This window comes from Cucurbitaria berberidis (assembly GCF_010015615.1).
Source record: "Cucurbitaria berberidis CBS 394.84 unplaced genomic scaffold K460scaffold_3, whole genome shotgun sequence".
NCBI classification, from domain to species: Eukaryota; Fungi; Ascomycota; class Dothideomycetes; order Pleosporales; family Cucurbitariaceae; genus Cucurbitaria; species Cucurbitaria berberidis.
In genome coordinates, this window is record NW_024468937.1 from 497527 (window position 1) to 522957 (window position 25431).

Consider the following 25431-nt stretch of genomic DNA (forward strand, 5'->3'; position numbering starts at 1 on the left):
TCTGCGGACACATAAATAAACGTGACTTCGAGATGGAGAATCCTAGGAGTGTTTTGAGAATCATGACTCGTTAAATTGCACGTGGGTATACTAGCAGTCACCTATACTCCAGATCGCCATCATAAGTCATACCGCAGAAAACGGCATAGAGTGTACTCATCCTCCCGTAGACGCCTCAGGAGCGGACTGTTGTCTGCAAGAACCGTACCGACTCCTAGCCCGCAATGTTTTGCACACCCTCGACGGCGGCTACCTCGAGCGCCTTCCAATCCTTGACCTGATACTCCGCCATATATTTCTCATAGAAATCAACCAATCCTGCTCCATCTTCTTTGTCGAGCACCTCGACGCACATTTCCGGCGTGATGACCTCGGCCACAGTCTGTATCTCCTGCTTCCACTGCTGTGCACACCTTGCCGCAGGCTCAGTATGCACGACAAAGAAGTGGCGGTAATCGCGGCGCATATCCACTTGCAAGCCAGCATAGTAGCGGATCATGTGTAAGTTTGCGTCTTCTTGGCTGCGCGCGAGGGTGTTGAAGTAGTCGACGGGTTGTTCTTCTGCAATGACGCGGCGCTCGGAGAGTATGGGATACCCATCTGGTATAAGGCTGAGGGGAGCGCTGGGGTCGTCCTGCTCGATGTAGTTTGTTTCAGAAAGGATCTTGTAAAGCTCGGCGCGACTGTATCATAAATTAGCAAACATTTACAATCAAGTCCCCGGGTGAAAATACGAACCTCTGCATACATGCATCACCCTCTTCTAGCTCCTTCACGTGGTCCTCACAATATTGTAGCAGATACTCCATCAACTCCGGACGCACGCAGAGACGCCAAAGTAGGCCGACATCATCCAACTCATGCCACGGAGATACAGGACCTGCCACTTGCCGAAGCTTGTCGATTTTCGCGAAGAAAGACTTTACAATCTTCAAAGCCACTTGGGGCTTCTTCTCAAAAACATCGTCCGTGATGTAGATAAAACCACCCAGCGGAAAGATCTCGATACAGTCATATCGGATTGCGGGTGGTAAATCTGACAAAGCAGCGTCATACTCGATGCCTTCTTGCAAGCCAATAGACCAAAGGCGCACTTGCTTTCGAAGAACTTGACCAAACTCTGGTAATTCTGTAAAGTACTCGAAATCAGGGTGTGCCTACTTAGAGTCAGTATTAACATGCAATGAAGGGTGGAAAACATACGATGATAACGCCCGATCCTCCTTCCAAGATCTGCTGCTTGAAGTTGTCCCAGGACCCATCATACCAGGCATTGCCAACCTCGACGTGATGCATTAGCAGCCATCGCGTAATAAGATCAAGTTCTTCTGAATGCTCCTTGGGATGGTATACAAGGAAGGCTCTCCGGTCTACCAAGACTCCGTCGCCATCATTACTCGCGAACATGTCGGCGAAATCAAGTTTGCAAGCTTGTTCAATCTTCTCTTTCATCTGTAAGCATATCATTCGCGCCGGTGGCTGTTCAACCAGTGGTGGTGGCGACTGCTCGTTGAGGGTTTGTGGGGATTGGCATATCTCATTGTGTTCAACGTTCGGCTGTCCGACATCTTCCATCTCGGCGTCAGCTACTAAAACAGGCTCTAGACGGGGTTTGGTTCCCAACTGAGGGTTTGAGAACCTTGAATGCGGTGGGGAGGTAGCAGATTCTAGATTTTCATCAGTATGTGAGCCCAGTATTCATGTCTTGGAGACGTACTAGGTTCATTGTCGAGCTGATCCGAATTGATTCCAGGATAGTGATGATTGAATGCGCTCTCATCTGCAGTTGAAGGACAATTGTCGCCATTGGCCCACAATCGACGGGGCCCAGAACCTGGCGCAACGGAAAGGACACCAGTGTGGCAATGCTGATAAGCACATTCATCTGAAGAGTTACGACACTGGCCTTTGGCCCAAAAATAACAGGTGAGTTCAGATGGCTTCTTTCGTCTCTTATCATTCGTGACGGTCTCAGATTCAAAAGGGCGCCGCGCGTCTTTCTCTTTTTCATGAATCTCGTTAGGGTCAATCTGAAGAGGTTCGTCACGACCCTGAATCCATCCTGTGTTCTTATGGGCAAATATGCACTCCCAATCTTGTTTCTTACAACCTACCTTATTTCTAAGCCAGAAAATGCACGTGAGTGGTGGTTTGCGGTGCTTAGGAGGTATCACGCCGCTTACGTCGCCCACAGGATAGTCGCGGCCAAGTGCATCCTGGTTTCGATGCAGGAAATGGCATTTCCGAGGACCATGTAGACAATTGTTGCTGAGTCTCCAATGAGGGCAGACCAAGGGAACTTTTTCAGCTTCCCAACTCTCTAAAGGCCTGATAGCGTCGAGTGACCCTCGCCTTACAGTGTCGTCCGATTCATCATCCTGGATGCGGCGAGTGCCGGTCTCGCGACGGCTATAGGGGCTGTCGTTTAGCGGCTGGGGTTTCGGGTTGACGAAACCTATTGGAGGATTGACGATGTCAAGGGCTCCAGGGTCGGGAGTACCCTCTGTGCGGGCCCTTCTCTCAGCAATGCCTCGAAACTTAATCTTATTGTACAGGTTTTTGCCATTTTGCCATGGAGCGCGTTGGTGAGTCTTGGGCTCATTTACAATTCTTATTCCACCTGACGGTTTGCTTCCCGACACTGTCCTCTTAGCAATGGCTTGAGTAGTCGAAGACGAGGCACGCGTAGCCAAAGGAGATTGTCGCAAGTCCTTTTGCCCAAGATCAGTACCTTTCTGCACTGTTGATGAACCTCCTTGGTCTCGATTAGCCGAAAGGGTAGAGCCTTGTGAACTCCTCCGTTGTTCGTCATTACGTTTTACTTTGAGCGCAATCTGCCTCGTTGTTATTTTTGAACTCGGAGCGGATGTAGTGGTCTGAACCGGACTCTTGGGTGACCGAGCTATATTTTGCGGTGTCCGACGCTCACTGCGTCGCAAGGCTCCGCCAGTCGTCTTGCGTTTTTCCTCTTTTGCTTTCTTTCTTCTTAGCTCCCTCATGAGAGAATCATCTGAAATCTCCCCGTCTTCATATATTTTCTCTTCTGATGAAGAAGATTCTGATTGTTCCAAAGGAGCCTTTCGACCGCCTGGTGGCTGCCTAACGGGCAGGTTTCCCTCGGGTTGTCCTGGAGGAGGCGTTGCGCCCGCAGAGTGTAGGTTCAGGCTATCCACGAACAGGCTATTGAGCTGACTGTTGTCAACGGCTTCTCTGGTGGCGAGGGCGGTTCTGGGAGACGCTGATTGCTGTTCGCGGACCCACTCTCGTAATCTAGGTGAGACATCTTCGGTAGTCCCAGCATCATTTACGACAGCAAGAGGCTTTCCTTGCTTGTTCAAATTCTCTATGTGCCTTTTTTTCTTGTCACGTTTCGCTTCCCTGCGTGCCTTGGCTGCGTCAGCACGGTCTTTCGCCTTGTAGTACTCCTTTTCGTTTTTGTTCATATGCCGTTCGGCTTCACTGTCACCCATCTCTCGCTTTTTCTGCTCCCACAGTGAAATAGAGTCAGTCCCTGCGAGATGTTCTGTGGGCTCCCATGTACCTGAATGACGTTAGCGCAATACCCTGAGAGTGACCGTCGCAACAACCATCGTCAAGGTCTAGGCTGAAAGGAATTTCTTACATCTGCACCAGTGGTTAGAAGAAGTTCTTTTTGTATGTATATAATGTCAGATATACTCATCCATGGTATAACCTTCCCAGCGGACCAAGTACTCTATTTTCTCGCTCCCATCCTCTTCCTTGGTCCAACCTTCGGACAGGATTTCATCGACGGGGTAAGACACCGCCAGTGTACTCTTCACGGTCGGGGTGAGGGAGACCTCATCAGTATCGTAATCTTCACCATGGTCGCCATCATAGCCCGCCATCTGTTTAGAGGCGGCTTCAACGCTAGCTAATGATATCTGAAGTGGGCTAACGTTGGGTTCGAGGATTTGATTGGTCTAGCGTAGAGCATGCGTGTGCTGGCGGACACGCTGGCGGCTTTGCGCGCAGAGGCGCCTGATACTCGATGTGAATTACACACGTCTTGGCAATTTGAATTTCTAGTTGTAGTTGTAGTTGTGGTCGTGTTAGTAGTAGTTGTGTGAAGAAGCAAACAATGAACTAGAGGTAACTAAGCCGTAAGGCACGTGCGTTGGCGCTAGTGCTTCGCCGTGAGCTGGAGAGAGGTCTCCTCAAGCTCCGTCGAGGCAGCGACATCCAATACCCACTCCCAGCAACCACAAAGCTAATCTACAAGCTTTTGCCTACCCCCAAGAGACCGACTCTGCACCGCTACTTCCCCCTCGGGCCTCTCGCTCCCTCTCAAGCGTCTTCCCCGACGAGTGCGCACCCTCTTTCCCCCCGCCCACCGCAACCATGGCCAACGATGAATATGACGTGAGTCTTGCGTACGACAGCGGCGTGCTTTGCAACGTATACTAACCAGCTACCTACCTGTATAGTTTCTCTTCAAGGGTATATTCACCCCGCATAGCTCCCTACGCCCTCCCGCTAACCCCCCGCAGTCGTCCTAATCGGAGACTCAGGCGTCGGTAAATCCAACCTCTTGAGCCGATTCACCCGCAACGAGTTCAACCTCGACTCCAAGTCGACCATTGGCGTCGAATTCGCTACCCGCTCCATCCAAGTCGACGCCAAGACCATCAAGGCCCAGATCTGGGATACCGCAGGCCAGGAGCGATACCGCGCCATCACCTCTGCATACTACCGCGGCGCCGTGGGCGCGCTGCTTGTCTACGACATCAGCAAGCACCAGACATATGAGAACGTGACGAGGTGGCTGAAGGAGCTTCGCGACCATGCCGACTCGAACATTGTTATCATGCTTGTGGGTAACAAGAGCGATTTGAGGCATCTGCGGGCAGTGCCAACAGAGGAAGCTAAGCAGTTTGCAAGTGCGTGCTCCAACCGTGCCCAAGCACACTCCATGCGCATCTACTGGTCCACTTGCTAATACCACTCTTGCGCAGGCGAGAACAACTTATCCTTCATCGAGACGTCTGCCCTAGACGCCAGCAACGTAGAACTCGCCTTCCAGAACATCCTAACAGGTACGTTCGATCTTCATACAGAATACGTGGCACTCGGAAAAGTGGCTCGCGCAATGGCTGGGGTGGCACTGTGCTGTTTTGCCTCGCCATGTGCTCACACCGCCACTTCCGCACCCACCGTCATCGCTCTCGCCACTTGAGGACTCAGCCTTTGAAACATGCTAACTTTAATTCGAGAAATCTACCGCATTGTCTCAAGCAAAGCGCTAGACCAAGGCGAGGGTAGCCAAAACGTACTCGGCGGCGAGCGTAAGGTGCTAGAGATCAGCAAGTCGGCCGATGCGGAACAGAAGAAGGGATGCTGCTAAACAATCGAACCGCTCACTCTATTCACGATATGTTGTTCGCGCACATGGATCAAGCTCAAGAGAAGTAGGTAGCTCCGGTTATGAGCGGATAGTCCTGCAATGTGCTACGCTCAATAATCGGATACACGAGTCATGCGACAGTCTACGGCGTCCAGGAAGTCCCATTCGGTCTCTTTGCCTTCACTTCACGTCTCCTTCATGTTTCTGCTTCTACAATGCTCGCAGGCGCATGGCTGAGCTGGGCTGGACGGAGCTGGCCTAGGTGTCTATCTTTTCTTCTTTTGCATGCTAGGAGGGGTTTCGTTTCTTATACACTAGGTTGATGGCGGTAATGCGACATGCTGCTGTATGAACTACAATGACAGCCTATATTTACTGATATAGCATTTTTTGAGATCTTTGCCAAAGTTTGCCACGACACCCGGCGCATATCCCAAGGAGGATTCCTCGCGGACATTCTTTTTTCACATGTTCTCGAAGCCTCATAGTATTGTCCAAAATCCGTACAATTATTACACTATCATCTCCACCTCCTACCCTGCCATTCTACATGGCCTTATTATCGCCCCTTGCAACCCCTTCAGAATTTCCTCCATCCCATATCCCCACTGACCATAGCATTCGACATACTAGTTATGTCGTCACTATTCTTGACCCACGCAGACCTCGCATCAAGCACCTCTCCATCTCCAAATTTACTCCCAGACCACTCCATCACGCGGCTCAACTCCATCCGAATCCTCTCTTCAATCTGCTCCTCCTCGCCATGCAGTCTCTCCCTCCCTTTCTTCCCTCGAAAAACTTCAACATCACGAATAAGCTTCATACCTTCCTCCTCCTCGTCGCTATACACGAAAGAAATGAGCGATGTTTGTGCATTTGCACCTTCCCCACTACCTATCCTCTCATAAACCTCACTCTCCAATCTCTCGCTCTGACCCCTTCTCTTCGGCACAAACCCCGCACACGCATCCCCCACATCGCCGATCCACGCCCGTGCGTTATCAAAGTCGCCCTCAGCACGGTGCAGTATACCGTGTAGAAGCATGCCTTCGACTGCAGGAGGGGCTTGCATGTGGCGGACCAAGAAGTGCGCGGAGGGTAGGTCGTGGTTGAGGATGTGGAGTGTTGCTTCGAGTGTGGGGTGGAGATGTAGGTCTGCGATTACCGCGGTGGTGACTGGGTTGATTTGTGCTTTTTGGGGGGGATGGACTAATTTTGTTTTGGAGAGGAGCGTTTGGGATATTGCGTGTAGGTTTTGCGGGCTTGTTGCTAATGAGGAGGATTCTGGCATGTTGCTGGTTGCGGAGGAAGGGAGGTGTTGGGTTCTTGCTCTTGCTCTTGCTCTTGCGGCTTGGGATATAGTATGTTGATTTGGTGTGCTACTGTGTGACTGGCGTTTAGGTACCGCGCGTTTTGAAACGAAGGGAATATATATCTGAAACTGTTGTGATCGGGAGCGGTCGAAACGTTCGAATAAACTCAATGTACAAAGAGGGATTTACCCTAGGAACGTTAGACAGAAAAACAGGTACATTTATTGGAATGTTGTTGCGGCAGATTAGAAACTACTCGTAGCGTAACATTAATCGTCTACGAGTGCATACGTCATGTCATAATGGACCCTGAAGAACTGTTCAAAGCAATCGATACTGGAAGAATGAGAAGTTATTCAACCGTTGGTGAGTATTGCAAAAATGTGCAATCTTGATCGAACTATGAATTGAAACGCTCTTTTCCAGCGCGGTCATGTCTACCATGCTGGCGCTACATTTATGTCCATTGGAAATCCGAGAGTAATGATACAAATTTCGGAGGTACTTTAAAAGAATTGTATCGCAAGATACCACCAAACGCCGGGAAACGACAATACTTTTCAACAAAAGCAGGCTATGGGATGCTCTCGGGTTGAAACTCTGTGGGGGTCGGGGAATAGGGTTGTAGATGTTCATGACTTTTCAGACTTTGTCTCCTTCTTCGTCGCCTGCTGTTCCTGGTCTTTGGCCTTTGCAGCGGCAGCCTTGCGCTCGTTTATGCGCTCTTCTTCAGCCTCAATCATTTCTACAAAGAGCAAGTCAGCGTTTTTTTCTCCACTAGAAAGTCGTGAGAGAGAAATGGGCACATACCTCTCCATTGGTCCTCCCCAGAATACCTCTCATGATGAATCCTCTTTTCAATAATATGCTTGTGCTCGGGATCATTAGGATCCAACACCTTGATCGTCTCCCACCGACCCTTGCCCTTGGCCGCGTCATTCCCCTCAAGCGCAAAGCTAGTTAACAGCGCTGCCAGTGTGCCGCCCTGCGCGTACATCCTAGCCTGCACCAACTTCTGACTTCCGCTCAAATAAGGATTGCGGTTGACCAATGCCCAGGAGCCGGCCATGGAGGCGACCCAGAAGCCGAAGAGGAGCGGGTATCGGTTGTCGGTTGTCCATTCTTTCGCGCGTTCATAGACGGATTTGTTGGCTTCGAGGAGGGCTTCGCGTTCGCGTTCGCGCTCGACTTGGCGCTTCTTTTCGGGGGTGTGCTCAATGTCGTAGGCAGCGGAAGCGCGGTCGGCGGCAATAACGGCTGTAGGATAAAGATGTTAGCCTCTAGTGGTCTCTCGAAAGGTCTGTACTATTTGAACGTACAGATAAATGTTCCTGTTGAGGCGACGAGGAAAGCTCGGAACGGGACGGTAAGAGCTCTAAAACTCGCATATCGTCTGCTCGCACCCACGACACCTGCGGCACCAATCGTGAGGCCAATAACACCTCCTATTGTTCCGCCCTTGATGGTAGCACTATCATAGTGTAAGCCGATTTTGCTAACGCCTGCGATTGGAAGCATAACTTACTTGTAATGCGCCTGTTCTTCTTCCTTTGTGAGGACCTTCATCTTGGTCTGTGTTAAAAACTATGCGGAAGTCAAGTCCTGGATCGCAGCGTGAAGTAAAACTCGAGAATGAGGACGAGAGTGCGAGTATAACGTGTGGGTATGGGCCGGTGTGGATTTACTGAGGGTCCTCGGAGGTAGCTCGACTCTTAATAAAAGATAACGCGGCGTTGCATGCGACACCATGGTGACGTCGCCGAAATCCCGGCACCGCTAAGAAGCATCTGCGGGTGATGAGGTAAGGGTTTCGGCAGACGCTGCCTAGACGAATCTCAATCTCAGCCCAAGATTTACACACGCCTGAGATATCAGTCCACCAAGGCATGATCATGCGAGCAAGCGTGTTATTGACATTTCGACACCTCTAGGGGTTGATTTTCATATCGTTGTAGATTGCGGTTCTCTTCACCACGTGAGTCTCAACTCTCGCCAGCACCAACAGACACAAATACAAAAGTCCAAGAAGTGATGTACGACCCTGTGGCATCTCCTAGGAAATGCTCAACTGCAAGGATGATTCCTCATCCCCAGATTCAGCGAGAGACGCCGCTAGGTCAGCCGAATTGTAAGCAACGCCCCCGGTTTCTTCCTTACTCGGCTGTGCATCGCATGTTGCTCGGAATCCAACTGGGAAGCCGAAGCGGCATCGAACGTTTGCCGCTTGCCGATGGAAACCCCATTGTGGGCCAAAGTCTCTATGAAAGTTATGGATGGTGTTCTGGAGGCCTAGCGGGTTGAAAAATAGTATTTCTGTTATTCCCTAGTTATCCCTCTCGTTGCAAAGTCCGTACAACTTTGTTGTTGAAGCTGGTCCCGAACGTTTCCGAGTTGCCACCGAACGCCGCATCATCTCCAAGCTACTCCGACCTTGCCGCGAGACTGTTCTCCAACATGACGACTGGTTGCGACGTCCATGTTCGGCTTTACTCTCTATAACTTCACATAGTATACTGATGCTGCACTTGTCATACATTCTATCACGTACGAGGAGAATGTCTGAGAGACTGTTCACGGCCGCCAGAGAGTAAGTAGGGTAATCCAGCATGGGATGGATTTCATCGAAAACTATTTACATCATAACGATGCATCTCATCGTAGCCATATTTCCCTTTTGAACAGCGTGTTTGGTAAGAAGGATAACTATGTAGTTCCAGCCCAGTTCCATCATCACCATATCATCTCCACCTGGTTGCCATCCAAGCGGTTAGGGACCCACGGAAATGTCGCCATAAACAAAAGAGGACATACTAGACGTAACTGTGTCCAGGAAATGATGTTGTCCCAATCGAAAGTAGGAGATGTATCATTTTCTGTCTTAAGCCAAGGGGTTCAATCTTTTCGACATGAATCTTATTTTGGGGCATATCCACGGTACCTTCTTCGAGATTGAAAGCGAGCGGTTCACTGGCTGTTGATAACCAACCGTGTATGTGGACGACATGTAGAACCGCAAATATGGCATTCAACGGAAGGCGCCAAAACTGGTGCGCGGAACGGGGTTATTGTTGTTGTTGTAGCGAGGAACCATGCCGGCGGGAGGTCCTGGGCGCGTAGCAAGAGCGGGGTTGCAGCACAGCATCGCAACGCGGGAGCCATACTTTGAACCGCGGAGAGAGACCATGTGCTTGCGGATGTGGCTGCCAACTAGCTCACGGTGATGCGCACTGCTGTGAGTCAAGATATGCTGGATGAGATAGTTTCCAAATTGATCCCCAGCAACTGAGTGCATGTTAGTGGCGCCCGCACAACAACTTGGAGGTAAGCACTTACTGTCAATGAGAGGCATACGCGGACGGTCCGGGCGACCCTCGCAGACACGCTCCAAGTAATGGTCCAGAAAATCGCCGTTTCCAATCTTGAGGCACTTCTCGATGACCTTGGAAGCATATTGGTCCGTGCTATACTCCGTAGCGAAGCGGAGGATATGGTCAATTGCACGGCTACGATCAGCGGGAGCGCCGTGTTCGCAGATGTGCTGAATGCACCAGTTACCGAATTGACCGTGGGCGATAACATCGATGCTGGCAAGGACCTCGTTGATGCAGGGACGCTATCAACAGTCAGCACACGATAACCTACTTGAGCCATGGAAGCAACATACCTTGTCTTCTTCAAGGCAGTTCTCGAAGATGTTCTGCACTACCAGACTGCCAGTTTCACCCAAAGCGACCTCGTGCCACATGCCGCGGAGAGCTTCGTTGACGTAGCGCATAATTTGAGGTGGAGAGTCGCTCCAGCGAAGCTCAAACAGCTTCTGCCACACATGGCAAGCATATCGATGGATGACAGTCTCGGGGATACGTCGCAGCAGCTCGTGTACCATGGTCGCCTTGTACTCTTCAGGTACACAATCAAAAGCCTTCTGAATAACGTGGCAGCCAAAGGCGTCCATGCTGAGAGCAAGCGTGTTGCCACGAATTGCCTGAGCAATAGCAACGATCTGCTCATTGGTGCCATGCTCGAAGCAGCGCTGGACGAGGAAGTTGCCGAAGCGGTTGACCATCAGAGCATAAGCTTGTGAAATGATCGCTTCGACAATCTCATACTTCTGTTCAGGTGTGCCGACTTTCAGTTTCTGCTGAAGGAATATGGACGCTTGTTGATCATTGTTGCAGATGATCTTATCGACGATGTACTTCCAGTTGCAGCTCATGTTGCGGTCTAAGAGGCGACGGTAGTTCATAGGCTCGGCAGGAGGAACGTACTGGGAGATGCCAGCCTCGCTGGGAGTCTGTTGGTCGCATTAGTCAAAGTTTTAAACTTGGGGATAGAGCCACCTACCTGAGAGTTCCATGGCGATGGACCCATGCCGTTGGCAACATTGAACTCGGTTGCATCAGGTGATAGTCTGCTACCCATTGTACCGATTGGCGCCATTTGGCCGGTAGTATACATTGGCGGAACAACATACTGGCTGTAGAGGGGATCGAAGGCGGAGCCTGGACGGCTAGGTGGATTGTTCATACCGTTGCCCAAGCCGCTGCTCATACCGCTGGTGAAGCTGTTGCTCATACCATTCGTCAAGCCACTGCTCAGAGCACTACTGCGGAAACTCTGGTCGAGAGGGAAGTGTGTGGGCTCGTTGAGGAAGCCGTTGCGGCGATAGCCCAACTGTGTGGGTGGTGGACGAGGTTGAGCCTGATACGAGGAGCCAAAGCTGTTGCTGCCACCGTATGCTGGTCGAACAGGCTCATTGCCCCAGCCGTAGTTGGCCCGGGTCGAGGCGTTGAATTTGTTCTGCAGCTGGGTGAGCGTCTGCTCAGTAACGTCGCCCGTGTAGCTGTAATCGGCCTCAGACGACTGGCTGAGATGCTCCATCGTTGATCTGGCCACATGCTGGCTATGCATCTCTTGATTCATACGATCGACCTCGTTACGAGCTTGTTGTAGCTCAAGCTTTAGCTTTTGTAGCTCGCAAGCGTCGACAAGCAGGACAGAGTCAGTCATCTCGGTCGAGGGCGTAGACGCGAATTCGTCCGTGGCCGGCGTGATCGGAATGGAGCCGCTCGAGGAGGTAAAGTGATCTTGCGGTGACGAACGGCCGTTGAGGCGTTGCAGTAGCGAGTCCATGACGGCTGATTCCTCATGGGCCTCCATCTTGGACTTCTGCACCCGTCAGCATACTATAACGGATGATGACTGGATAGCTGACTGACCTTATAGCCGTCGAATGAGTTCTGCTGGGGCAGCATAGGCTGGTTGCCCAGAGTTGATGAACCTAGAGGCCGCTTCATACCCTGCGAGTTAGAGGTCAATGATGGGCCGAACGAGCGATGGAGCGTATATGGGTAGTGGTTCTGGCTCATGCCGCCTACCGCCTGACCCAATACCTCTGGAGAAGTGTCAATTTTCAAGTCTGCTGCCATGGAGAACCGAGTGGGACCCTTTCGGGGCGTAGGAGAACCGTCGGATGTTATATTGAAGCTCATTGTTGCTGACTTCGGACGCGTGCGTAGATGGAAAAGATCCGAGAGATGCGCGTAGTCTGACGTGACTGGGCAAATGCGTAGATAATATGCAAGACACAGTGGCTCGATGATGTTTGTTTGGCGACGTATATGGCCAAAGTAGATGGAGGAACGAAGAGGAACTAGCTCAGATCGAATTAAATCAGCAGCTCCCCATGAGCATTATGAAGGTGCGAAGGACTACGACTACCAAGTTGCAGTAACGGCGTTGGTTGTGGTGGTGGAAAGAAGAAATGGAGGCGGGTAGAAAGAAGTAGAAGAAGCGGGGTGACAAAGTAATTGAAGCTGCCGAAACAATAAGAGCAGGCGCGACCGGGAGGGGAAGTCGCGCTGAGACGCGTACCTGACAACTCGTCTTCACCTGGGAACCAAGGATACGCTGCAATTTTAGACAGCCAAGCAATAAGACAGAGATCAACACAAGAGTGAATTTGACTGTAATCGCCGTCATGGAGGCTGTCAATCGGGGCAGTAGTCCATTGAAGTCAAGAAGAAGACTGGGCGTTATGCTCTTGCCGACCTTCACTTCACCGAACGAAGCAGTCCAGAGGCAATTATCCTGTCTCAACCACACTCGATGCAGTGACCTCCCACCTCGAATCAAAGAAGCCCATCGCCAAAGCACCTTCGATTCCTCTCCATTTTGCGCTCTCCCCAAGTACCACAAAATCCGGTTGGCCGACACCTGTCAGCATGGGCACAACTCTCGTAGCCTGTCGCAAGCCCTCCTCATCAGCACCCCATAAGACTAAATCAAGCCGCCCGCCATCAAGTGGGCGCAAGAAGGCCGCCCCTCGGGCTTCTTCCTCATACTCTTGGTGCTGGCCCTGATGGTCTCGGATGGAGACGCCGGACTCGGATACACGTATGGAAAAGTCGGACTGAAGAGGTTCGAGGCTGGATCCGATCGCGAGCGTAATGACATTGCCGGTGACGTTGGTCGGGATTGTATACGCTGAGATAATGACAGCGTCGGCTTGGAAATACTGGTGCAGGTTCCGGGAGATTTGCAGGGCAAGATGAGAGGTATTGGCGGAACCTAGAGGTTGTCGGATGACGAACGGCCCTTGGGAGCGAAGGATTGCGGTCATGGAACCCAACTGTCGCTGATGCCTCTGAGGGCTGGTGGTCTCAACTTGCGGTGTTCCAATCGACCACGTGTTGCCAGATGCATATACACTAATCGGAGAGCCAGAGCTAGTTGCTGCTTCTGTAAGCTTCAACAGGTGCCCATTTACCGTTACCGCCTCATTCCATAGTACAGGATCAAACTCAAGACTCAGGACATTCGATGTCTTAATTGTACGCCCTTTGGCATCAGCCCTTCCATACTGTCCCGGGTCTTTCAGATACGTGACTTTAATCCCGCCCTTGCTACCCATGTCGCCTGGATCGCCAACCAAAATGCTGAAGTCTTCAAGGGATCTCGGCAGCACATCTTGGTTTCTCGTTGCTGTGTAGTAGAAGTCAACTAGCTCTGGCGTGGTCATGACAGTGTCCCACCAATGATTCTTAGACTTGACCTCATTGTAACTCGAATTGGTTCCCGCCAGGTATAGCTGCTGTGAAAGGAGGCGAGAGTTGTACGCTGGAACATTGTCATCGATCTCACCATGCTGTTGCTGAATTGGAATACCGCGAGCATTTGCCATCAACATTTCATGACGGTAGCTATTGAGTGATGCGCTGATGATGGCTGTTCGTCTCGGGTCTGCAGGTTGCCAAAGCACATACGGCACATAATTTTGAATGCTGGCGTAACCTGACACTGGAGCTGCAGCGAGTACCTTACTAGTTGGTGTACGAAGTCAATGTATGTCTCATCAAGTTCGTACGTGGAGTTTACGTACTCGGGCCTTTGGGTTAAGGCATGCCACGTCCCCTGTCCGCCGTTTGAGTGCCCTGATACGATCCATCGGTTGGTATCAACACTGTGACCCTTCCAACCGACATTCTGGATCCAGGTAGGTATCGCATCGATTGCAGTCTCGACATCAGCAAAGCCCCAGTTGTGCCAATCATCCCCCGACCATGGCGTGACGCCCGTGGGAAACAGAACCCACGCACAAAGGTCCGAGACTGGGTCCAAGGCGCCAGTAACCATGGGGCTGTCCGCCTCGAGGCCAGCACCATGGAGGGCTAGTAGTACAGGTAACTTCGTCTGGCCTGAGTGGCATGTCGCATTCTTGGCCGGAGGTCGAAGCATAGCATAAGAAACTATGCCGCCTGGATGGAAGTAGGTAATTTTGTGGGGTCGGTAAACGGAAATGTGGTTCAACATCTGAGAGACTGGCAGCGTGAAGTGCTGTGTGCTGTTGACGATCCTGTATGTGATGTTATATGCTACTGATGAAGCGTTGTGAGTAGGCAAGGAAACGTTGAACGTTAGCGGTCTCGTTTGACCCGCAGCGATTACGGTACTGGTACTGTTGTGGCCACCATGATCACTTGTCTGCTCCAAAGTCAATTGATCAGTGTCGCTTGTGATAAGTGATTGAGAACTGAGGTCCGACCCCACAAAAGAGAAGGAAGCGCCCACATTTGAAGGTTGAATACCAACAATCTCGATAGTTTCTTCACCGCTATTCCTCAGATACACCGACCCGACTGGTGTTGCAAGCGTGCCATCGACGACGTCTGACATGAGAATGCCAGGCTTTGCGAGTTCGAGTGTGCCAGATGCTCGCTGTAGATCAACGATAACATCGATGGTAGGCTCTAGGATGCCTCCGAATGCTCGAACATCTCGCACTAGACGGAGATCAATCTTGTGGGCACCGGGTTTGAGATGCAGAACAGATGGTGCCTTTCGGAAGCTATAGAAATCCCCTCCGAAGTAGTGCGTATCATCAATCCAATACTCTAGTATAGCATCCGTGTGGAGGATGACATGCTGTGTTGCGTTACCACCCACAATGATCTCTCCACGAGCCCAGGCCTGGTACTGGACAGCAGCCCAACCATACACGACCTTCAAGAAGTCCCAATCAACGTTGGAGTAGCTGACGCTCAAGGAAGCATTGGCAGCACCGGGGCTGCTCGACGTCTGTACAGCGTTTGTGATATTCCACGTGGCCGTTCCATTGGCTGGTAATGAGCTCCGGAATGTAGCCTTTGGATCATAGGAGAGATTCCTGAAGCCGCCGACATACTCGAGTGGATCTGCACCCCAAGTAGCTTCTACAATCAAGTAAGTATTTATCTAGGAGCGGTGTGCCATCGGGTGCAACTTCGACGTAACATACCTCTTGTTCCAATCTGAAACGGCCCGAGGACTTGCCATGTGCTATTGAAGGAGAATAAAGAGGAGTTGTCCTTCCGACTAACTAGTGGGGCCATGAGGGGCCCATACTCGGAGGCCTGACACAGCTGCAGGAACAGAAAACCGAGGAGGAGCGGTGGTGAGAGACTCCAAGAAGCGAGCATCGTGTGGCCACGGCAATACCTCGATGCATTGCAACAAGAGCAGATGCGTGCTATTTGAATGTAATAGGTACCTGTTCATGCAGGCATTGCTGATTCGAGCAGGTACTATGTATCGAGATGATCAGCGCGCCTTGGCCGATGCATGGTCCATGGGTGGTGAACGACCCCCAGTCAGCCCGAACCGCATCCGGACGCGTGTTCGATATCGCCAATTGCTCCACTAATTTCGGGCCTGTTGCTAAGCTTCACAGTCAACTTCACGTTTCGGTCTAATCCTGCGCGACGTTCATCCACTGTTCAGTAGCTCAGATACCTGTTCCTGTACGACTCTGAGGCCTTGATCCCACCAGGAGTGCGCCACGATCCGGCGAGACAGCTCAATCGAATACCTCATTACTCCCTTTCCCAAATGGCGTAACGAAACCCTCGACGAAGTCCCTGCAACCCTTTCACGGCAGTCGCAATGTCGTCCCTAACGGCGCGGGACTCGAGTCCGCATGCGACGTTCAAGTTCCCCGCCTTTGAGCCTGATCTCCTACCTATGCCCGAGGAAGATGATTACGGACTCAGTTCGTCGCGAGCTGGCAGCCCCAATCACGCAGCCCAAGGAAACGGCAGCGCAATACCCGCAGATAGGTGGCAACCGCGAAAAGAGGCGAGATTCGCGAATGGCTCAGCGCAGGTTCCGGCAACTAGGCACGGGAGGCAGAAGAGCTTATCTGAGGCTATAAGGACGATACGGACACGGAAGGGCAGTGTCAGCCAGAATGCGCACGAGATTGCGGACGCGCTGAAGGCGCCGCTCTCTCCGAAGCTCGTTGTATGTCACAATAAACACAGGAAACGATGCTTGAGAGCTGACACGCGCAGATGCTCTGCGGCGTTTGGTACATGACCTCCATCTTCACCAACATGTCCTCGAAAGCCATCCTCACCGCATTACCGAGACCGATTACCCTCACGACCGTACAGTTCGCCTTCGTCTCAGGCTGGTGTCTGCTGCTTGCGGCATTGGCCAGGAAATACCCTCGTTTGAAGCAGACCATGCCGTTTTTGAAGTACGGAATCCGATCACCATCGAAGGAGCTGATCATGACTACGCTACCCCTCACCTGCTTCCAGATTGGAGGACATATCCTGAGTGCGGATGCCACATCGAGGATACCAGTGTCATTGGTTCATACCATCAAGGGCCTATCACCGCTGCTAACCGTCACGGCGTATAGTGTCTTCTTCAAGATCCAATATTCACTCCCGACATACCTCTCACTCATACCTTTGACATTGGGCGTAATTCTGGCTTGCTCTGCGGACTTCAACGCAAACTTCATAGGCCTCATATCTGCATTCGCCAGCGCAATCCTGTTTGTAGTGCAGAACATTGTCTCCAAGCAGCTCTTTAACGATGCAGCAGCCGCTGAGAAGGACGGTATAGCGCCGACTCGCTTCACTAAGCCGGACAAGCTCAACCTGCTCTGCTACTCTTCTGGCCTGGCCTTCCTCTTTACGATCCCGCTTTGGCTCTGGTCGGAAGGTTTCACTCTGATATTTGACTTTTTGCACGATGCCTCTATTGAGCTGTCCGATCGACCCGGGCGGTACGATCACGGGCGCTTGTTTCTCGAATTCATCTTCAACGGCACTTTTCACTTCGGCCAGAACATCGTGGCTTTCGTCTTGTTGTCAATGGTCTCCCCGGTTACCTATTCGGTTGCAAGTCTAATCAAGCGCGTCTTCGTTATTGTTTTTGCGGTTGTTTGGTTTGGGAAGGCAATAACCAAAATCCAAGCGTTCGGTCTAGGTCTTACGTTCTTGGGTTTGTATTTGTACGATCGAAATTCGGATGCATCAAAGGCAGACAAGCGCGCGAAGGCACTCCAATCGAAGTCTCATGGCTCGTTGCTGCCTCTCGCGACAGACATCAAATCGCGGCCCATTTTCACAAACAGCCCGGCTACCATGTCCAGTGGCACTGGAGCGTACCCCTTGGCAGGCATCGCGGAGTCTAGAGATGAGAAGAGAGACGATGATGCAGGGTATAGAAGGACGCCTGAACACGGCCCAAGCTACCTGCCGCCTGGTACGAAGCAGGAAGAGACTTGGCGAACCAACGATGTCAACGGTAGAAGAGGTATTGGCGTTTCTTGATGCTTGAATGGATCTTGTTTCTCCTTTCGCCAGGCTTACGATGTCTTTTTGCTGTAACTTGGTTTTTTGAGTACATATACTGAATGTTGTTGATATGATAGATGCATAGATGATAGAGACAAGGACATATGGCGTAAGCTTTACAAACCAAATGGTGTGCAGGAGTTGGAAAAGCGTATACTCTGTTGGACGATGCAAATGCGGCCCTAGCCAACGGTGATGCATGCGTTGTTGCCAAGATATTCCCATCGATCGATCTGCCAACGTGCATATCCTCGATTCACACAGTCGTAGGATAGCTTCGCACGGGACATAGCCATGGGGCAGCTGTTCCCTGGTTCTTCTCCCATTTCAGAGCTGCAACCAGCAGAGTGAATGATGCGTGAGGCCGTCATCTGGACGGCAGCAACCCCTGCTCTGGTAAGCGAGGCTGCAGCAGCGAATGAAGTCGAGGCGCGCTCCCAACGTCAGTCGCCCTGTGACGACACCTTTCTCACAACCCCTAATACGCCATATTCTTCCCGCACCACGTGCAGTCCCGCCCAGGCTGTTCTACGCTATCATGGACGAAGAGCTTTTGAAAGTCAACGGGCAAAACCGTCCTGGCAATGTTAGACATCCTACCGCGCCCTCCCTCATGATGAATGCGCACTTCGCCGGGGTGGGCGAGAATGCCCCCAGAGAAGCCTACGAGCATGGCATTCAGGTCATTGACGAGGACAAGGTGTTCAAGTATGTATTTACTCGTTGTAGGCAGCCGCTTGGAGGTGTGTAGGCTAATGTGTACCCGCATTGCAGCCACAACCTATCTACCTATCTCAACATCGAGAAAGTTATCCCGGCCGGCTTCAACTACCACCTCATATCTGTCTTTGGTTCGCAGTCCACGGGCAAGTCTACACTTCTCAACTTCCTCTTTGGCACCCAATTCGGCGTCATGTCAGAGCAGGAGCGCCGCCAAACAACAAAGGGTATTTGGATGAGCAAGAACAAGCGCGAGGCAGGAGGCTCGGGCATGGCAGAGAATATACTAGTAATGGATGTGGAGGGCACGGACGGAAGAGAACGAGGAGAGGACCAGGATTTTGAGCGAAAGAGCGCGCTGTTTGCGCTTGCGACCAGCGAGGTCCTCATTGTCAATATCTGGGAACATCAGGTTGGGTTGTACCAGGGTGCAAATATGGGGCTGCTCAAGACGGTCTTCGAGGTCAACTTGCAGTTGTTCGTCAAAGACAACCAGTAAGTACATTTGCGATCTCGAGGCTCGAGTCTCTGCTGACGGCTGCACAGGACCATCCCTAAATCTCTCCTATTTTTTGTCATTCGCGACCACCTCGGAACTACGCCCCTCAAGAACCTACAAAACACCCTACTACAAGACCTATCGAAGCTGTGGTCAACAATCTCGAAACCTAACGGACTCGACAACTCGCGGATAGAGGACTACTTCGACTTTGCGTTCGTTGCATTACCGCACAAGATTCTACAGCCGGAGAAATTCGAAGAGGCTGTCACGAAGTTGAGCCTGCGGTTCAGGGAAGGATACAACGATCCCAGAAAGAGCGGTCTCCTCGACGAGTCAAATTCACCCATCTTCCTTCCACAATACCACCGACGGATACCTGCAGATGGCTTCCCGGTTTACGCCGAGGGCATCTGGGATCAGATTGTGAATAACAAGGACTTGGATCTGCCAACGCAACAGGAGCTATTAGCGCAGTTCAGATGTGACGAGATCTCAAGAGAGGTTTTGGTCGCGTTTGACGAGAAGATTACACCACTGGAAGACAAGCAAGCAGAAGACGCTAGGATAGGTCAAGTTTCGGTCATTGCAGATCTAGGTATCGCGATGAACGCTGCACGATCAAAGGTCTTCAAGGAGTTCGAGACCAACGCGAGCCGATACCACAAGGGCGTCTACAAGCGGAAACAGGCAGAGCTCGAGGCAAAGGTGGACACACGGCTCAAGGCACTGTACCAGAAGCAGCTCACTGCCGCCCACAAATCTGGTGTTGAGAACTTTAGCAATGCTGTCAGTGCAGCGGTAAAGAGCGGTCAGAAAAAGGGCGCTTCTTACGACTTTGCCCAGATCGTAGATTCGGAGAAGAAGAAGGCTCTTTCAAAGTTTGAACAGGACGCTGCATCTATTGCGATCGAGGGCGCCGACTGGAGCAGCCACATTCACGAGCTGAAGATCTACAAAAAAGAGCTAGACGATGTATCAGGCCGTCTCCGCAAAGACGAAATGAGGCGTTTAGCCACGAGAATAGAGCGATGGGTACGGTCACGATTAGACGAGTCTGTTGGTCTCGAGTTCAACAAGCTCGGATCTGGTCGAGGCGGCTCAGGCGCACCCGAGCATGGAGAGCGACCGCCCGCAGAGAAGGATCTCTGGGACCGGGTGTGGACCATCTTTACAGAGACTGTCTCGAGTGCAGAGAAGCGCTTCACTGACCGTGCGCAAAGCTTCGACGCTAGTCCCGAGGAAGTAGATGTCGGTCTGTGGAGGTTACGCCGCAAGTCCTGGGCTGTACTTCGTGCGAAGATTGACGAGGAGGTCATGGAAGGCAACATCCTCCTCAAACTGAGAGAAAACTTTGAAGACAAGTTTCGGTATGATGAACACGGTGTACCGCGCATCTGGCGACCCACCGACGATATTGAGGGAGTCTACACGAAGGCTCGCGAGTCAACAATCACCGTCATCCCACTTCTTGCGCGCTTCAAGCTCTCCAAAACATCAGCGCCTCCGCCACTCGATGCCTGGATTGGTGACGCACCTGCATCTGTATCGCCAGCCGATGAAGACGACCTAACCCCGATTGGCGGCGTAGACGACGACGAGGGCAAGAGCCTAGAAGAGGAAATGACCATTCTGTCCGATGCAAAGCAAGCTGACCTCCTTGTGCGCTTCAAGAAGACTGCAGATGGTGTCTACGTGGAAGCCAAGCGTAGCGCTATTGGTGGTATAACACAAGTTCCACTGTACTTCTATGGATTGTTGCTTGCATTGGGATGGAACGAAATAGTAGCTGGTAAGTGCCACGTTCCTCGATCATTAAAATGCATCTGCTAACGGCGATTTAGTTCTACGAAACCCAGTATACTTCATCTTCCTCATCCTCCTCGGTGTCGGCGCCTACGTCACGTACACTCTCAACTTATGGGGTCCCATGGCGCGTATGGCCAATGCTGCGTCTCACCAGGGTCTCGAAGTTGGCAAAGAGCGACTTCGCGCTTTCTTGGAGAATTCCGAGGCGGGGAGGCAGGCGGTAGCCATGAGTGGGCCGGATGGGCGAAGGATGGTGGAAGAGGTTAGGATGGATAGGCTAAATGGAGACGGAAAGAAGAGAGAGGAGGAAGAGGACTTGGATGATATCTGAGTATCGGTTCGCAAGGAGGTATAGGATGGGAAAAAGGGGGGGCATAACTGGCTTTTGGGTAGCTTGGGCTGGACTGTATATTATCATGGATGGGAATGATGGATGGTCTGTAAATCCCTAGAGGTTGGTTGGACTTCGGCTAGGAATTAATCGTACCCTATTGTCACGACATGTTGTCTTCACTCAAGTACGGGTTGACATATCCTACCCAGAGTGAACGACGACTAAGCAGCGGTCAAGGGTAACAAAATTTTCCCAAGCTACATCGCACTTCAACAATGACGCAGTTCCAAAATCAACTAAATTAAGTATTATATTAATCCTCTATCGCTACGTCCACTTCAAGTCAGTGGACCCAGTCCAATCATTTTCATGCACGTCTTTGATCGCCATGGCGATAGCGTTGCATGTTGCCTCCACCTTTTTTCTTTCCTAGATGTATGTCTTCGACCGTGCGGTAGCATGCCATCCATAGAACGCTCGAGTATAAATACAAACAAAAATGCAAAAAGATGCATGTCTTTGACCGGCTTGCAGTAGCATGGCATCTAGCGACTTTTCTTCCCTCTTGCTGATTATGATGCACGTCTTCGACTAGATCCGATTTTGACCGAATCTCGTAGCGTGGCATCCTGGTTTCCCTCTTACTCGCCTCTAGTCCATGGAGACAATCTGTCTAGTAAACACCTGGGATGATCCTCCAGGGTACCAACTCGACGTATCGATCCCAGTCCTTGCCGTATTTTCTCCTGCATTTTTCTTCGTCACGGCGCTCGCGATGGACGAGCAGGACCGCAAAGTACACCATGAAGAAGTAGGTGAAGATCATGCCCCAGCCCTTGGCGGCATCCGGGACAACGTATTTGCCATAGCTGTTTCGGAAGTGGTACGCATCGGCCTGGGTAGCAGTGATGGGGTGCTGGGCAACATTGCGGATGACATAACCGGATAATGCCGTGGGCAGGACGTAGGACCAGCTCATGAACCAGTCACCCAGGTAATTGATATGCCTCGCCGTTCCCCACCATCCAGAAACGAGGAGCTTAGATCCAGAAGCTGTCTCGATGTACTTGAGATGCTTGACACGCGGGTCTTCGGGGTTTGTGCGGAAGCGATTCTTCTCGTTGTTCACAGAGCGGAAGATGTAATAGCCTATACTCTGAACCGCGAGGACTGCTGCTACGCCTTTGAGACCGAGATCAACGGGGTAGACGGACAGATACCGAGCTTGAATGCTGTATGTGAATGGCACCCAGACCAGGTCGCCAAAGGAAAGCATCATGCCGAAGCCGTCAGCAATGATGTCGATGGTGGTGAGAATGGCGGGCTCCATGAAGAGGGCATCAAAGGTATACACCGTCTGCGCAATCGTTATCAGGATAATCGAGTCCGTGACCCGTCCGAAGTTGCGGTACTGTTTCATGATGAAGGCGAGATCCAAAATAATCCACCCCAGCATGCCTGGGCGCAGCTCACACCACGCTTTGATGTCGACTTCGCCGAAAATAGGAAAGACGACGCGCGGGTTTAGCTCCCGACCGATGAACCAGTCGTACAACATGTTGCCAGTGCGGCCACCGGCGGCTAGTTCACGCTTGCTAGGATCCTTAGGGTGGGTGACGCTGAAGGAGCGGACGTAACAGTATGTAGCGAGGAAGTAAGATATGAGCATGTTGCTAGTCAAGATGCCGATGTAGTTGTCGGTGATGAAGGTCCAGACAGGGAATTCAGCACCGTGAGAAAGGGTACCGGCGCCCAGGATAGCCACGATAAAGAGCGCGGAGTTCCAGGCTGTCATATGTTAGTATGAAGGGCCTGGTCTGGTAGACACGTGAGGCAGAGGACGTACAATTGAAACTATACTTGAGCCGTCCACCAGACCTGAGCTCAGTACCATGGTGCTCGTCACCCGGGAGGAACGAATACAAAGCCAGACTGAGGAAGTAGTAGCTCAGCGTACCCAGGAAAGCCTGGACATTAAGCAGGCCTGAGAAGCCGGTCCATCCCACCTCTTTCTTCAGCTGTTCGAGGGTGACGGTTGAAGGGCTAAGTAGTGAGGGTGCAGGGCATCCTGAGATATCATTGCAAAGGAAGGTGAACAGGTAGACCAGAAGTGGAAGACCGAATGAGATGACAAAGGCCCCGGGACTGAAGTCAGGTTAGCGCAACAATCTCCAGAAGGATTTAAAGATAGAACTTACGGCCCCAGAAACTCATAGCCATGAGGCTCCTCCGACGTGATCTTCACCGTCTGTTCGACCTTGGGTTTCGGCGCCATGTTGCTCGATATCAATCTTCTCTATTACGTTCGAAAAGGGGCTCTGGCGTGACTTGTCCTGCACCAATTCAACAGCTCTTTTTCAGAGTGATGGACGCGCCAAGTGACGAAGCAGATGTGGACGCTGTTGCTGTCTTATACTAGTTTGCTGGGGGTGAACAAAATCAGACGATATACAAGAGATGCGGATTCTCGTGATCCGACATGACGCGCACATGGAGCGGGCGCCAAGCGGCGACTAGCCACAAGGAGACGTGACTGCCACCCCCGGTTCCTGCAGGTAATGGATGGGGGCCGCGGCAAGGCGGCTCCGGGCAAACGTGTTGCGAAGGAAGGGCAACGCGCAACTGCGACAGGACAGGCATCACCAGCAGGACTCGGAACCTGCCTGCGTCTTGAATCCCCTTCCTTGTCTTCCTTTTTATACACTCTTTATCATCTCCGCCATGATTTCCCTACTCCCCTCCGTGCTGCTGTTGCTACTATCACAGTATGCGACAGCTGCCTCGGACAAACCGCTCAAGTCGTGTACTGTCGTCTCACCCACATCTGACCGTTTCTTCGACTTGAACCCGCTCCAGCGATTACCGCCCCCTGGAGACAAGAAGAAGAAAAAGGAGGGCGACGAGGGCAGCTGGCATGCAAAAGGATACGACTACGGCGCAAACTTTACTGTCAACTTCTGTGGACCCGTGGTGGAGGAACTCGATGCGGTGCAAGATCTGGACAAGCCTTTATGGAGGAACGTGAGCGCTTTCTATGAAAAGGGCGGGAAGCAGTGGGCTATTGGGTGAGTGTCTCTCCCCCCCATCCCGAAAAGACGGCGCAAGAAGCAGTGCGGCACAGCCCTGCCATGGAGATGCGAACAGAGTCATAAATGCTAACACCTATCCCCCCACGACAGCCTCGAGAACTCAGTGCCCATCTTCCGCGGCCGCAAGCTCATCCTAAACTACACGGGCGGCTCGCTCTGCCCCTCGTCCAGCAAATCGAAGCGCTCCCCGATCGCGCTGCCCCATGATGTCCGCGAGATCATCACCGATCCAGACAAGGACCATGATGACGATAAGAAGAAGCCGAAGAAGCCCTCGAAAGACAAAGAGGACAAGAACAGCCGCCGCAAAACCACCGTCATCTCCTTGCTCTGCGACTCGGACCCTCTCGCCAAGACTTCGATATCGTTTGTTGCGGCGGTGGATGATTGTTCCTACTTCTTCGAAGGCCGGTCCCCGTTTGCGTGTGGAGGTGTACATCAAGAAACCCAAGCCCTGGGGCCCGGTGGAGTATTCGGCGTCATAGCACTGATTGCCGTGCTCGTCTATTTTGTAGGTGGTTATGTGTATCAGAGGACGGTCATGCATCAGCGGGGGTGGAGACAATTGCCCAATTATGCCATGTGGGCTGGCATCTGGCGATTCTTTTCTGTAAGTTTTTTTGTGTTCCCCTGAAACCAGGGAGCGAGAGTAGTCACTAACACATTGGCAGGATATGTTTGTCATCCTTACGAGTTCTTGCGCGCGGTTCATGCCCTCGCGCCGCGGGTACAGCCGTGTCTCGCTGGGCCAGGAGAACGGACGGAGAGGACGGAGGAACGAAGATGAGAACAGGTTGATAGACAATCTGGATGAGGAGTGGGACGATTAGGTACAAACGAAACATGGATTTGGCTTCTCTGAATATGGCATAAATTGGCGTTTGTAAGCTTTGGGATACTGGCGACCGGACGCCTTCATACGCTCTTATCAAAGGCAGGAACATGAAAGAGCAATAGATACACCTTACACACACAGCACCTTGATGGTGATGCACATTGTTCTTTGACTTGTAAATTCTTCATTGCTTGGACCTCGCTAGATGATTCATCACGCGGTAACGCGATGCTATGCACACAGATTATATACGCTACACACGACGCTAATATGAACAACATACACGTCCAACCACTCTAAACAAACATAGGGGGTATATAGCGAAACTGACCATG

The 25431-nt window shown here is 51.7% G+C and overlaps 10 protein-coding genes across 10 annotated transcripts; 4 read left to right on the plus strand and 6 right to left on the minus strand.

Moving 5' to 3' along the window:
- Positions 1–66: 66 nt before the first annotated feature.
- On the minus strand, positions 67–4067 carry K460DRAFT_365587 (uncharacterized protein). The gene is made up of 5 exons (XM_040933209.1): positions 3695–4067; positions 1718–3541; positions 1204–1667; positions 739–1157; positions 67–683 (listed from the first exon to the last, which is right to left on the minus strand). The coding sequence occupies exons 1-5, from the start codon at positions 3867–3869 to the stop codon at positions 215–217; spliced, it is 3351 nt and encodes a 1116-aa protein (XP_040787214.1). The 5' UTR covers positions 3870–4067; the 3' UTR covers positions 67–214.
- Positions 4068–4093: 26 nt separating this feature from the next.
- K460DRAFT_95706 (ras-related protein rab-like protein-11B) lies at positions 4094–5655 on the plus strand. Its single transcript, XM_040938836.1, has 5 exons — positions 4094–4383; positions 4449–4461; positions 4512–4901; positions 4977–5057; positions 5235–5655. The coding sequence occupies exons 1-5, from the start codon at positions 4363–4365 to the stop codon at positions 5363–5365; spliced, it is 636 nt and encodes a 211-aa protein (XP_040787215.1). The 5' UTR covers positions 4094–4362; the 3' UTR covers positions 5366–5655.
- Positions 5656–5945: 290 nt separating this feature from the next.
- On the minus strand, positions 5946–6659 carry K460DRAFT_376305 (uncharacterized protein; the record flags this gene model as incomplete). The annotated part of the gene is made up of 1 exon (XM_040934868.1): positions 5946–6659. One exon carries the CDS (start codon positions 6657–6659, stop codon positions 5946–5948), a length of 714 nt encoding a protein of 237 aa, XP_040787216.1.
- Positions 6660–6990: 331 nt separating this feature from the next.
- On the minus strand, positions 6991–8451 carry K460DRAFT_365590 (uncharacterized protein). Its single transcript, XM_040933210.1, has 4 exons — positions 8207–8451; positions 8001–8152; positions 7492–7938; positions 6991–7426 (listed from the first exon to the last, which is right to left on the minus strand). The coding sequence occupies exons 1-4, from the start codon at positions 8245–8247 to the stop codon at positions 7314–7316; spliced, it is 753 nt and encodes a 250-aa protein (XP_040787217.1). The 5' UTR covers positions 8248–8451; the 3' UTR covers positions 6991–7313.
- A 1255-nt stretch (positions 8452–9706) lies between these two features.
- On the minus strand, positions 9707–12173 carry K460DRAFT_286153 (pumilio-family RNA binding repeat domain-containing protein; the record flags this gene model as incomplete). Its single annotated transcript, XM_040928863.1, has 5 exons — positions 9707–9963; positions 10015–10294; positions 10346–10975; positions 11026–11850; positions 11901–12173. 5 exons carry the CDS (start codon positions 12171–12173, stop codon positions 9707–9709), a joined length of 2265 nt encoding a protein of 754 aa, XP_040787218.1.
- A 593-nt stretch (positions 12174–12766) lies between these two features.
- Positions 12767–15551, minus strand: K460DRAFT_282820 (uncharacterized protein; the record flags this gene model as incomplete). Its single annotated transcript, XM_040928601.1, has 3 exons — positions 12767–13999; positions 14059–15392; positions 15458–15551. The coding sequence occupies 3 exons, from the start codon at positions 15549–15551 to the stop codon at positions 12767–12769; spliced, it is 2661 nt and encodes an 886-aa protein (XP_040787219.1).
- A 550-nt stretch (positions 15552–16101) lies between these two features.
- On the plus strand, positions 16102–17786 carry K460DRAFT_283531 (TPT-domain-containing protein; the record flags this gene model as incomplete). The annotated part of the gene is made up of 2 exons (XM_040928666.1): positions 16102–16458; positions 16509–17786. 2 exons carry the CDS (start codon positions 16102–16104, stop codon positions 17784–17786), a joined length of 1635 nt encoding a protein of 544 aa, XP_040787220.1.
- Positions 17787–18348: 562 nt separating this feature from the next.
- Positions 18349–21169, plus strand: K460DRAFT_284370 (root hair defective 3 GTP-binding protein; the record flags this gene model as incomplete). The annotated part of the gene is made up of 4 exons (XM_040928731.1): positions 18349–18518; positions 18585–19025; positions 19077–20821; positions 20874–21169. The coding sequence occupies 4 exons, from the start codon at positions 18349–18351 to the stop codon at positions 21167–21169; spliced, it is 2652 nt and encodes an 883-aa protein (XP_040787221.1).
- A 676-nt stretch (positions 21170–21845) lies between these two features.
- K460DRAFT_285501 (sterol C-14 reductase-like protein) lies at positions 21846–23447 on the minus strand (the record flags this gene model as incomplete). The annotated part of the gene is made up of 3 exons (XM_040928821.1): positions 21846–22960; positions 23019–23317; positions 23371–23447. 3 exons carry the CDS (start codon positions 23445–23447, stop codon positions 21846–21848), a joined length of 1491 nt encoding a protein of 496 aa, XP_040787222.1.
- Positions 23448–23893: 446 nt separating this feature from the next.
- Positions 23894–25091, plus strand: K460DRAFT_354551 (mannose 6-phosphate receptor domain-containing protein; the record flags this gene model as incomplete). The annotated part of the gene is made up of 3 exons (XM_040931794.1): positions 23894–24237; positions 24352–24871; positions 24933–25091. 3 exons carry the CDS (start codon positions 23894–23896, stop codon positions 25089–25091), a joined length of 1023 nt encoding a protein of 340 aa, XP_040787223.1.
- Between the last annotated feature and the right edge of the window lie 340 nt (positions 25092–25431).